Source organism: Melanaphis sacchari, unplaced genomic scaffold, assembly GCF_002803265.2.
Source record: "Melanaphis sacchari strain LSU unplaced genomic scaffold, SCAv2.0 Contig54_pilon_pilon, whole genome shotgun sequence".
In the NCBI taxonomy this organism is placed as follows: domain Eukaryota; kingdom Metazoa; phylum Arthropoda; class Insecta; order Hemiptera; family Aphididae; genus Melanaphis; species Melanaphis sacchari.
In genome coordinates this window covers 139,556-153,903 of record NW_020271380.1, presented here as the reverse complement: position 1 = coordinate 153,903, position 14,348 = coordinate 139,556, and the positions used below count along the sequence as shown (strand labels likewise).

The 14,348-nt window shown below is 25.4% G+C and overlaps 2 protein-coding genes across 2 annotated transcripts; both read left to right on the top strand.

Moving 5' to 3' along the window:
* Nucleotides 1–1,609: 1,609 nt before the first annotated feature.
* Nucleotides 1,610–2,431, top strand: LOC112599780 (the record flags this gene model as incomplete). The annotated part of the gene is made up of 4 exons (XM_025346841.1): nucleotides 1,610–1,613; nucleotides 1,777–1,862; nucleotides 1,948–2,201; nucleotides 2,296–2,431. Coding segments are annotated over exons 1-4 (480 nt in total), but the record flags the coding sequence as incomplete, so codon positions are not given.
* Nucleotides 2,432–3,680: 1,249 nt separating this feature from the next.
* LOC112599737 (decaprenyl-diphosphate synthase subunit 2-like) lies at nucleotides 3,681–7,068 on the top strand. Its single transcript, XM_025346786.1, has 5 exons — nucleotides 3,681–4,938; nucleotides 4,997–5,327; nucleotides 5,399–5,731; nucleotides 6,407–6,571; nucleotides 6,897–7,068. The coding sequence occupies exons 1-5, from the start codon at nucleotides 4,649–4,651 to the stop codon at nucleotides 7,050–7,052; spliced, it is 1,275 nt and encodes a 424-aa protein (XP_025202571.1). The 5' UTR covers nucleotides 3,681–4,648; the 3' UTR covers nucleotides 7,053–7,068.
* Nucleotides 7,069–14,348: the final 7,280 nt, after the last annotated feature.

The window sequence follows — 14,348 nt, the reverse complement described above, 5'->3', positions numbered from 1 at the left end:
GCGTGTGTTCGCTATATGCGGAACTAATAACGTGTTATGTTTTATATAGATCTAAATCCTTCCGAATGTCGTCAGTCAGACCGCCAGCCGATCGAATTACAACCGGAGGGAAAGTATATGTGGTTTAAATAATGAAATAAAAAAAAAAAAAATATGAAAATAATTAACAAAAAATAAAACTGAAAAGCGAAAGTGTAAACATGCTTTAGTCACGTTTACATCACATATATGTGCAAATAAAATGTTTTAACGTTGTTATTATTATTTTTTTTACCACGTATTATTATAGAAATTTGGATACAAGTGCAATGCAATTCATAATAATTATTATACGCTTTCATAACAATATAAACACGCATAAAATAAATTAAAATAAAAATACATATTATGAGTACAACTATAACTATCGTTTCAGTTAATTGTAGTCTGTATGCGTAGGCATCTAAATACTATAAGTAGCAACAGTATACGAATGTATTTTAAAATATATAATACTCAAAGTAAGTAAGTATAAAAAATTATCTATACTAATCATATAGGTATTTACGGATATAAAGGGAAAGTCTCTAGGCAAGTTTTAGATGATGCCGATTGTCGAACATTGTTTTCTAAAAAAATCACTATAAATTAACCATTTTATACAAATAGTACGTTCACACTCATAAAAAATATTTTTATCAACATCGTATTAAACATTTTAGATCTCTATATATAAAATTTACAATAAGTTATGTATACCTTTAAATAAATTATAACGATTAAAATCAATTTTTTTTTGGTAACCGAAAAAAGTTTAAAATTTCATTCGTGGAAAAAATTTGAACATTTTAATTAAATAAATCAGATTTATAAAGCATATCAAAATAGATAATTTTTGGTATCAGATATTTAAGTATTTAAGTTTATTATGATTGACCAAACTAATACGTAAATAATTTAATAATTATATATTAATACGTCAGACTTGTTTTATGCAGGAAGAAGATTCTGATAGAAAGTGGTAAAGTGTATAACTGGTAATATGCGCCTTAAGCATATGTGTATGTATATATTATTATATGACATATATAGGTATGTATGATGAATATATATATATATATATATATGTATAAGGTATAATATATACATAGTTAAGTCATCGCATATAGTATATAAAATCCAACAGTTTTTATTTAGTAATATAAAATATAATTATCAGCTAACCAACATGAACAGCGGAATTTTTCAGTTTTAAAAACAGAGATACCACCCGTGTTTATTTCTTTAAGAAAAAAAAAACAGTTAATGTTTTTCAATGCTTAACGTTTTAATTTGACATTTAACATTAAATCACTTTAAACAAACCCTCTCTACTCACACATATATTTGTAAATATATTCATTAATCACGAGTTAAATACACTATTGATATATGCACTTTAGTTTTAGTATGACATCCCAAAATTTAAGAATTAAATCGAAATTCGAATACTAAGTAAGAAGCCAAAACTATTATCTATTGGTTTTAAAATTTTAAATATAATTTTTATGAACTAAATTATATATTAATCTGAGGAAAGTGTTATTCTATAATAATTATACATAGATTTAAAATATTTGTTGGTACAGACATGGGTAATATACGATTGCGAATGGAACGATTGCGAACGGACCTTTTCCGGTGACACGATTGCGAACGTTTTTACCCGACTTTAATTTTGCAATGTTGTCAGATTTGGTGTCAATAACAAATTTTTAAATAATAATTTTAAAAATAATCAAATAATAATAATATAAGGGTTTTTTGCTATTACACCACGCCGGGGCGATGCCGATAAGATAGATAAATGCCGTCTTCATTTAGGTCAAGCTTGGTGGAGAAAGGTAATATCAAAATCTAATCTTATTTATAAATTAATACTCTTTACGACTTTGAAGCATTATTTTTAATGAAATAAAATATCTACAGATTAATGAAGATTCAAATTTGAGAAATGCATACAAAGAAAAAAACAATGAATTAGGTCCATGGCTAAAATTATTTTTCGGCTTACCGTTTTTACCCAGTGACGAAATTGAAGATGCATTTTTAGCATTAATAGCCGAATGCCCTAACCTAGAAGAAGCTCATGTATTTACAGACTATTTAGTATCAACATATATTGCACCTGATTCATTATTTCCACCATATCTTTGGGCACAAGAACCCTCAGTAAATCCAAGGTATGGTTTTAAAATTTTTTAAATTAAATTCTTTCTCCTATGTTAATTTTATTAGTAAATTCAAAATCTCTAAGTTTTTATAATTATTTTTTAGAACTACTAATGGTCCAGAGAGTTTTCATAGGACGTACAATGGTCAGTTTTATAGCCCCCATTCTCCAACACACGTAGTTATATCAGTTTTAAAAGAAACACAAGCTCAAACTTTGACAATAATTAATTCAATTAAAAACAATGTACATAATCCTATGTGTAAAAAAAATAAACCTAAAATTGAATTAACTCTACAAAATTATAATGATTATAAAAACAACAAGGATTTAATTTTATATTTAAAAAAAACTGGAAATTTCTACCAAGGAAAAAATTTAAAAAAATAATAAAAATGTAGAAAAAAATGTTTAAAAACTATTATTTTGAATGTATGTTTATGTATTATTTTATTTTTTATTCAGAACTCAGATCTATGTATGTATGTATGTATTATTTTATTTATTTTTCAGTTTCAAACGTAACACTAACATGTGTATTTTTAAAACTAGTATTTTGAATGTATTATATTATTTTTTTATTCAGTTTCTATAACGTAAAATTAACAAGTACATTTTGTAACAGTATTATTAATAATTATACAACGAAAATTGTTTTAATTAATCAACATTTTAAACGCTACATACCAATTGTATAATTTTATTTTAGTTTGTAACGAAGACTTATTGTTTTAATTGTATTATTAATACCAATAGTTTATATTAAAAAAAAAAAAAAAAAAATGTTTATAATAAATGTTAAAAATAAATAAAAATAAATAAATGTTTAAAATATTCAGAAATTATAAACTTGGCAACGTTGTCTAAAAAAACATTCGCAATCGTTCGATTTTCGTCTAAAAAAACAAATTCTCTGATAAGAGTTATTCATTCGCAATCGTGTTATAAAAAAGGTAAAACGTTCGCAATCGTGTTGTACCCACAGACATGATACCTAGTCATGATACTGGCGATTCTACAAATTATGACATGTGTAAGGATTGCCAAAATTATAAGTAACTATGCTGTTTTTCAGGTATAACTAGTAATAATGTATATCCATTTTAAATAGCTAAGTGGCGATGTTAACTAAATGTTATAAATTATAATATATATCCCCCGTGACTCATGGTTAAGCGATTTAATCCTAATTCTTTAATTTTAAAATAATATAAAATAATTTTTACATCTATGATTATTTACCTGTAGGTACCTACCTATTTTTTTTGTTTAAATAAGTACCTATTAACAATTGCATTATAAAAATAAATAAATGTTATTGAAAGCATAGGTATTGTTGGTATAGGTTTAGATCGTTTAGTATACCTAATATAGACATTTTAATGACCATTATGATTATAAACAGTATGTTTAATTTAGATATTTTATCATTTGAATGTGTTAATGAACTACTTAATTATAATAATAATTTTATTAATAAGTAACCCGGGCCCAGGATAAGTATTTTTAAAAAGCAACACTAAGTATTAATCTAGGTATGCGAGAATTGCGTAAATCGCAACAATTTCTCTTCAATATAGCAAAACACACAACAGCCATACTAAATATAATATTTAAAGATCAACCGTAGGTATTTAATTTGTTCAATCAGGTTTACTCAGACATATAGACACTATAAGAGACGAGTTAACCATTTTTTTTAATAATACTTCAAAGGTCACGGTGTACCTACAAAGTATAGTCTTGTTTTCACCATAATTCATGTTTACCAGATTAATTTGTATTTTAGTTGTAATTTCGTGGTTTAATGAGAATTTTTAGAAAACATAAATATGTAGGTACCTATTTGACAATGTTCATTTCGATAAAAATAATATAATAGAAACCAAGAAGGCAATAACCAAATACTAATGCAGATCGGTCGACCGTGATGTAGAAAAGACATAGGTAGGTAATGGAATATTTATAATATCTCACTTTCCTCTCGAGAGTCGCGCACTGGCGAACTCGCAAATTTTAATCACGACCGTGAATCGTGATTAAACAATATCAGTGGCGGGAAATACAGAATTAATAGCGTGAGTAGAATGTATTAAAACATTATATTCTCGTATGCTGATAACTGATAAGTGAATTCACTGTGATAGTGTTCAACATTTTTCACTACTTAGTACTTACTACTTACCTATTCATTCTAAAGTTCATAATAGTATTAGGTATATTGTTATTATTATAATGAACGATTTCATAATAATATAGTGCCTAGTTTATTATTGTTATTAATTAATAGTAATATGATGATTTCTTGTATTTTGTCCGATGCTACCAAACAACGGCCTTGAGGCCACATCGTACCTGGTCATGGTGTACACTCGTAATCGGTTCACTTTCTCCTTTTCTCTTTCATAACTGCACGCTCGTCGTGAGCGCGCCGCGTCCAATGCCACACCGTTCGTCATGAACAGCACATCTCCAATATTTCGGCTATTATGGCCCAGGATATCGAAGAATTCGGCATCAGCTGTCGTCTGTTACCAGCGACCGTATGCTTCTTCAGCCACGGCAGTCCACAACGGCAACCAACAAAAACCTGACTGGAACCGTGCAGTGTCTGAAGCTGAGAAAATCGTTGGCTACCCAACGTCGTTTCTTAGCCTCAGATGGCTGCTGAGCGACGAGATTGCAAATGTTGCGTTACACCTACGCAAGTTGGTCGGTTCCAATCATCCACTGCTCAAAACAGCCAAGTAAATGTACATAATTAAAAACAGAAATAATTAAATTAAATCAATTTTCATTTTACAGAGGCCTATTGTATAATGGCAGGAATAACATGCAGGCTTGGGGTTTAATTGTGTTACTAATTTCCAAAGCAGCTGGTCATTTAAATGTTGATGAAATGGAAGAAGACAAAGCAGCTGGTGTTTTACATAGTCAAAGGGCACTAGCTGAGGTTACCGAAATGATTCGTACAAGTCATTTAGTACACAACGGTTTGGTTAACATATACCCAGGATTATATCCTGAACCTGTTATACTCAATGATATGGCTTTTGGAAATAAAATTGCTTTACTCAGTGGTGATTATTTACTTAGTAACTCATGTGCAGAACTTGCCTCTCTCAGGAATCAAGATGTAAGTAATATTTATTTATTTATCTTCAGATTTAAATTTAATTACCTTAATGCTTGTATTCTTTTTTAAAGCTTGTTCAGTTAATCAGTAGTGCTTTACGTGATCTTTCTGAAGCCGAATTTGTTGGTAGAAGAGATTCCCAAAATAATCCTCTCCCTTCACCATTTGAACCACTTAATCGACATTTTAATTCCAAGTTGCCTCTTGACCCTTTAGAACCATCAGATTCTTTAGGAAATATGCCATTAACACCTGCTCTTCAAGACTGGACTAAACGTAATGTTCTATCAGCTGGCAGTTTATTAGGCAAATCATGTCAAGGCACATTAGCTTTAGCTGGACATGGAATAGAGTTACAAAAACAAGGATTCTTATTTGGTAAACATCTTTCACTTGCTTGGCAGGTAAAATATACACAATTAATTATTATATAACTTTTTCTATAAAAATACAATATATACTTGTATGTTATTGTAATCTTAATGCTCTTTTTCTCAAAAAAAAAAAAAAAATATATAACATTTTTTAGTATTTATTATTTTTTATAAACATCAGATTATATAAATTTAAAATAAATATTTAGTAAAAATTTTATATTAATTACTTTTCAATGATAGTGTTATTTGATGATAAAATCAAAATTGCAATATATTTTTGTATTTTATTGAACAGATATTCACCATATATTCTTTTGTTTCCATAAAAAATAAGAGTCAAGGTTTAACCTATGAGTTCCAGGGGGCCTTTTGTTTCTATGAACTAAATGTGAACGCTAATCTGAGGGTCAACAAAATTTTTATATGTGGTTTTATTAAGTAATGATAAAGATAATGTTTATTAATTTCATAACATTTCCATAACTTTTCATATCATTAGTTATATACTATTATTCATTGCAGTTTTAATAAATTTCAAATTCTCTTAAATTATGTTTTATTGTTAAGTTTAATCATCTGACTGTCACAAATTGAAAAATTACAATAAAATATGATATGTAACACTTGATGTAATTATTTAACATTATAATAACTTGTTAATTTGTTTGTATAGTAATAATAACATTTAACTTATATTTTTAGGCATACTTAGATTTAGAACCATTTATGTCTGGTTCACCATATTCCTTGGGTATCTCTTTCAATTTAACATCAGCACCAGTTATGTTCCACCTTGAACATGACCCATCGTTGTTTGAAGAAATCGACAAGGGTGTAAATTCTGTTCAAGATGTTGACTATGCAAAAGTATGATTTCAATTTATTATTCTAAAGTTAATGTTTATTGTATTTTTTACTATGTAAATACTTTTAATATTTTATATAAATTTAAATCAAAGAAATTCAATAGCTATTTAATAGATCACTCTTAGTTTAAGAAAAGTATAATAGTTAAAGGTTATGTACATGTATGGGTATTATTTAACAGACTTTAAGGTCTTTTACAATGTCTTTTTTTTTTTAATATAACATAAAACAATAGTTTATTTTTGTTAAATTTAAATAATTTTTATGTGTAAAACATATTGTTAATAATTATTGTATAATATTTTTATGTTATGTTTTGTTTTAGATACATAGTATCGTGATGAAAGGACCTGGGATAGATTATACCAAACAATTGCAAAAAGAACATTCTCGAAAAGCCATGGAAGTGTTAGAAGTTTTTGAAGAGAGTGATGCGAGAACAGCACTATCTAACATAATTGTAGCGATGGGAGGCGAATAAAGTATTATATTTTGTATTTATTGTTATTTTTTTTTCTATATGTTTTAGAAAATTATTTGATGTTGAACATTGCTATTATTGTAACGTACAGGGTATTTATTCTGATTAATTTAGTCAAAAGTCTGGAGTTATGTAATATAGTATCAAGCTTCTTTGTATCATTATTTAGCTGATAAATTGTATTGATTTGTTGATTGTTATTTAGAAAAGCTTATTTTATTGTTATCTGTTAATGAAAATCGTGCAATCATTGTATAATATTTTGTAACATTAAAAATATAACAAGATTTTTAGTAAAAAAAATTAAAGCAATAAATTATTATAAAAAAAAACATGTATACCATTATATTGAATTTATTCCTATAACTGCTAAAATATAAAATATAAAACAATAAAAAAAATAAATGATGTGTTGGTTAATAATAAATAATAATTTAATTTTGATTTAAAATCTCTTTATTTTATTTATGGTGATTTTTTAAACTTGTAAAATGATTTTTTGATATTACCTAATAATACATTTATTTACTTAGAGCTTATTGCTACAAAGATATTCAAATAATTTAAATTAAAATGTATTTTTATTTTATTTTAAGTTTTAATTCCTTATGAATAATATTTTTTTAATTGTAACAAAATAACTAAAATTGTTAATATTAGCTTAATTATTCATACATATTACGACTTTAACTTAAAATATCATTCAAAAAAATAATTTTTAAATACACTTCTAAAATTTCAAACACATATCTAAAAACATCTTAATACTCAAGCTTAAGATTAACTTAACATATTGAAAATAAAATAAAATAATTTATTATAATAGTGGAATTTATAAACAGTCTTACTTTATAATTAATATTTTTTGAATTAAAGCAAAATTACTAACACAACTTAAAGAGAATTCGTTATTTTATATGTAAGTTATTACATTGTCATATTTTTGAATTCAAACACTAATTAGAAATGTTCAAATGTATGTAACCTTACAATACATTTGATTTATTGGTTGTAGTAAAAAAATCTTATGAGTAATCTTGACCTATTTTTTTTATTTTTAAGTATTAATAAAATTAATTATAAAATAATTCATGATTTTGATGATATGTAAAATTTTTTTTATAAATAAGAAATTAATGAAAATATTACATGAAAGTTTTTTTTTTATTTATTTCAATAAAAACATCTTATAAAGAATGTTAAACCTAATACATTTCAAGCATTTTGACTGAGAATAAAAATGTATAAACCAATACATCTATAGAAAAATCATATAAAATAATACCAAATATACTTACCTATATAAATATATACAATGTACATACAACATTACATACTTTGTAGGTATATTACTATAAACTGTAATATATCTACCTATATTTAAATATACAAGCTACAGGTACCTATTTTATTATACAAAAAATTAATTAAATAATAAATTATAGTTCAATTGTTTCATCTACTATAAAATAAATGCTTACCTTTTGTTGAATACAACATTTTAGCCAAGGTGTTGAGTCTTCAAAAATATTCACAGACAAATAAAAATAATTTCTAGCAAAATAGCAGTAACATAATAAAAAAAGTTTATAACTATAAATAGCAAATAACATAGGTTTTGATTTTTTTTTTTTTTAATTAATAGAACATGAGCATTAATGTAATGAAGAAAATAAGTAAAATTAATCAGAGCATTAACCAAGGAAAAAATGTCATACATTATTATTTTGTTTATAATATCATTTTAATTTTTATTAAAACCATATTGGACATAGATAGGTAGGTACTATAGGTAAGTACCTACCTACTTAGTTTGTATTTCAAGGTAGGTACATATAAAATCGAATAATTTAGCCATTTCAGCCAATTGCATTTGATATGTACCTTTATACAAAGGTGTTAGTAGTGCAAGTTAATGAAAATATTTAATTCAAGTTTAGTTAAGTTAGAAGTTAATCGTTAACAAATTATAAATTTAACTCAATAAGTTAACATATAATATAGAAAAAAATACTAACTTAACTTAGTTTAAAAAAAGTCAATCTATTTTTTTTAATTAGTAAGTAAATCACATAAAAAATGACTACCTATGTCTTTCTAGTTTACTAAATAATAAAAACAATTTTATTTAATTTTATCATCATGCACATTATATAATGTAAATACCCTTTTAAATTGCATGATATATTATTTATTAATTTAAAATATACACATCTCAAATCAATAATTTAACAAATATTAATTTTTCATATAATATAGCAATTGAAGGTAATAAAACATTAAAACAATACAATTTATAATTAATTAGGTACCTATTTCATTAAAAAAATTCCAATATCAACTGCAAAAAGCTAAGTTATTTCAACTGTCAATTAAACTTCTCAAGTTCATAAGTTGATTAGAAAATAAACTAATAAGTTGAATTAAAAAGTTAAAAAAAAATTAACTTTCTAACTAATTAATACTCGCCTTTGACTATATAGTATATAGGTACTCGTATTTTAATTAGCTATTTTATATACCTACGTATTGACTAGATAATAATATGATTGGACTAAGGACTTGTTATGTTTACCACAATGATTATGAATTGGTCAATAAACATTCTTTTCGTTTTACTTCCAGGTTTAATAATAATTGATATTTTTGAAAAGATTGTTTTTACGTATAATTCAAACTTTAATCATAGTTAATAAACAACATAAACTACTTTATATGTATAAAGTTTGATTTTATAATGATCTTATACAACTTTAACAAAATTAGATGTATAAAAATTAAAATCAGATTCACGTCTTACTAATGATAAATTAGACGGTAAATAATAAAATTACAGTTATAGTTGCATAATATTTTGTGTAAGAAGGTACTAGAAATAAAAATCTAACAGTCTCAAAATACTCTTTAAAGCAATAATTCGAAACGTTAAAATCATCCTACTACAGTACTAATCGTATACAATAATTATTTTAAACATCGTGTCAGTTACATTGTACATTTATAATACTGTAAATAAACGTAATTGTATATAGGTACCTAATTTTTAAGATAAAACCAGGGTTTGCAAAAATGCAAACGTCATAATAACATTATGATATTTGACAAAAAGCGATTGAAATTTGTAAACGTAATTTTAATAGAAAACGATAAACATAAATAATTAAATAACACGAAACAAAACATAACGATTAACAAAATATATCGATGTATCATCAAACAAAAAATAACGCAAAACGTTATAAATAGTACCTATATCATAAAAAGAAATAATTGATTTCCAATAATTTAATAGTTATAAATTATAAAATATATAGGCACTAAAAATTTTAACTCTGAATAACATTAAACGCAAAAGTTGAATAACGTTTTATTTGTAAATAACGAACAACGAAATATTTTTTTTCAAATGCAAGCCTTAGATAAAACTATTAAATTATAAATAATACAAAGCAATTGCTATGGTTTTCATATATACATATATAAGTGTATTATACACTTAGCACACATTAGCTGCCTAAATCACTATCTCTTCACCGGAGGTTCTGTTATTTAACAATGCAATATATAATATTAAACTTAAATACAGATAAATAGTTTTTTTTAAATAATATTATTGTATTTAACAATATCACGATTATTGTTATCAATATTTAAGTTGTCACAATTTTAAAACTTAAATAACATTAGAATAATACAATTTTATTGATATTGGTTATACTTTCTAATTATTAGTAGGTACTTGCCGTTTGTAATCATAAGAATTAGGTATAAGAATATTGTTTATGGTAATAAATATTATTTCAAATGTCGATGAATGATAATATTAAATATTTGAACATAATATAATTTGTGTAGGTACCTACATTACCCTCACAGCGATACTCCATTGACAATTTTTATTTTCAATAACAATTTTTGTTTTTTAAGGACTAAAAGAATTTAGTTTTTTCGTATTTTATTTCTTTTAATCATACTTATGCGAAATAAAATGTATCAATTAAATAAAAAATAAATTATATTATAATGGCATCTTACACTGCATTTCAAGGCTTCAATTATTATACTCGTATTAATACAATTTTAATACTTTAAAGTAGGTACAGACTTTTTTTATCATTTTTTACTTACAGAGTTCTAAAATGTGCTTACATTTTATACACATAATGATCAATATACTTATAGTATAAACTATAAATTATAAAATTAAATTGATTCAATAACTAATCTGAATAACGTCTGTTGCTATAAAGCACAGATGTGTTCGAACAACTGTAAATTCCTTTCAACTTCCAATACATTTAGTTGTGTACTCAAGAATAATAAAGGCAATATAAAATATAATTATAGGTTACGTGCGTTACCTTTACGGCGTGCAATCCTCGAGAAACTAACAAGTTTCTTTAAACCAGAAGTTCAGATCCCGCCTAAAAAGATACGTAGATGTATGACTTGTTTGTCTGGAATTGCATTGCATTAAAACGGTACACACCATTAATATAAACGCCCTCGTACTAAGTCGCGATGTTACAAAAACGAATTTATGGATCTAGAACTAAACGACGTACATCTTGGATGACGGCGACAAATTTTCACAAGACCGATCGAGGGAAAAATGAAAATATGACGATTGCAGTCCACTAAAAATAAACGGGCAGTGAAAAGCGGTCAAGTATAAGAGTAAAATATTTATTACCATTATTATACCGCGGTCGAAACGACAAAGTTTGTACCGCAGTTTAAATAGTTAAATCGGTCGACTTTATACTGCCACTGCAGTCTGCCAACGGAAAATAAGAGATTCGCGATATTTTCCGTCGATCTACAATCTATTTATTTATAAAAAAAAACATTAGGGGTCGAACCGCATTAGGTGCAATCCAATCAAACGATATAGCGTCACCACGACGCTCGCGAATGAAACGTTATATTTAATAATATTGTGTGCCCTGTGTCGATGTACCAGTGAAAATAATCTTGTGTATTAGCGAGACCTCATCATTTTCCGTCCTATGTAACACAACATCTTCGAAAATTATTTGCCGTCAACCTATTGTCAAGATAAAATATAAATTAAATACTTTCCCTCATATAGGTAAGTAAATAACTCATAACCTTTGCAGTCTGGTGTCACCTTTTATTATTCACTACACTACTATACTATTAAATTTAACCTAGACGTATCCTATTTACAATTTGTATTTTTTTATAAACTAATCATGTTATAATAATTTTTCATCTTCAATTTAAAATAAATATGATGTTTGCGGATAATAATCTATAAATATAAATATCAATATCAATGATAAAACGTGTTAAGAGTACATCATATTTGAATGTCTTGTATTGCTGCAGTTAAGTAATTTCAATGCTATATGTTAAGCTCAAATATTAGAGTTTAATAACTTATTATAAAACTTAAAGATAAAAACGTTGTCTGTGTTTTCTCGTTAGTTTTTTACGGTATTTTAATTTTTAAACGAGTTATGACTTATGAGTACATAAAATATTAATATTTAAAATGTTCATAATATAATACAAATATATCATAAAATTTAGAAACAAGCATACATTTACTCATTTACACCCTTAAAAAACACTAAATATATCCATTATCCAATTTAAATATAAATTGACAAAACAAATTCGAGAGCTGATAAAATAGTTTTCAAGAACCGAGTTTTTTTTTACATATTTTGCTTCTGTTTGTATCTTATAAATGTATGTTTATCACTAATAATAACTAGTACGTAATAACTGAGACCAGATAGTATTCAGATGCTGTAATCAATACATCAGTGGTTTTTAATTTTTGTAAAACACAGATCGCCGATGAAAGATTTTTAGAAATCGTGGACTTCCAACTAATTTTATTTCTAACCTAACTTAATCTTTTTTTTTTTTACAAAATATCTCATGTTATTATAATCAATGTTATAATTATTATTTTATATTGCAAATCACATATTATGTTAGTAGGTACATAATAACAACATACACAATACACATTTATAATTATTTTTGTTACACTTAATTTTTATTAAAATGTAATATTTTATTTTTACTTTTTTAATGCGATGGCCGATAGATGTTACATTTGAAACTTTATTTTTTGAACATCGAGCTCAATACTAGAAAACTTTTATTGTAATTAGGATTCTACATTTTCTATTCGGTTTTAAAATTTATTCTTAATATAAATAAGAACGGAGAAGGTTTTTTTCACATGAATAGGTTATGGGGAATAGCAGTAAACCTTTCAGAGCTTTACTCGATAATTTTGGATAATTTTTTCGAACACATAACCAATAATTTTCTAACACTTTTGATTAAATTTTATTTTTAAATTATTACTTATAGACATTTCTACAAGGCTGTCTTCTTTCAATGATATTAGTCCACTGCGCACCTTTTATATGAGTATCAACAGCCCCTTAGAGGGCCGCGGACTACAGTTTAAAAACCGCTTCAATCGAGTGCAATAGAGTCTATTATAGAATCTATACAACATTAATTATTAGTAAACTATTATAGAACATTAAATTATTTAAATTAGTATTAACTTTTATAAGTATATTAATTAAATTATTAATATATGTACATAAACAAAAACAATTTAGTCAATAACTATAGCAAGCTACATGTTCATAAATTATGCAATATAGGTACACCATATTATGTTTATACATAAGTTAATTATGAATTTATATTTATATATTATATGAATAGTTAACCTTTATAGTCTTAAATTCTGACCTAAAGGGTCAAATAATGCAGAAACTATTAACTAAGTCGTATTAAGTAGAAATTACACGATAACAATAACTTGAATAAATACCAATTCAAAAGTATTATATACTAATTAGGGGCAAGAACCAAGCTACAATTATGCAAGATATTCAAAAAGGCTTAATAAGTATTATATGTGTTAAACTTAGTACATCTGACTAGTAACTACAGCCTATAGAGCAAACAAATTGTCTTAATTCTACAAAAATTAGGAAATTATAACTTAGTAAAAAGTTAAAAATAAATAGACATTAAACACCATGTATACATACTATAAGTATACTTAAGTATTTATAATTTATTATTCAACTAATTGAAAACTAATTGTATATTTTTTTTCATATATTGCGAATCTCTACGATTGACAACTCAAAATTCAAATGATCGCGTACTCTGCAAGTAGAATGAATTCCTGTTAATTACAAAAGAGAACCTTATTATAGAGAGCAGATAACCATAACTATCATAATAAATTATCAAAGGTCAATTACAGGTACCTATAGTTATTGA

Excerpts from the sequence above, each read along its gene's own strand:
- LOC112599737 (XM_025346786.1), top strand. The coding sequence starts at position 4,649 with ATGAACAGCACATCTCCAATATTTCGGCTATTATGGCCCAGGATATCG. Across the intron at positions 5,732-6,406 it reads ATCTTTCACTTGCTTGGCAG|GCATACTTAGATTTAGAACC; the intron begins GTAAAATATACA and ends TTATATTTTTAG. Across the intron at positions 6,572-6,896 it reads AAGATGTTGACTATGCAAAA|ATACATAGTATCGTGATGAA; the intron begins GTATGATTTCAA and ends GTTTTGTTTTAG.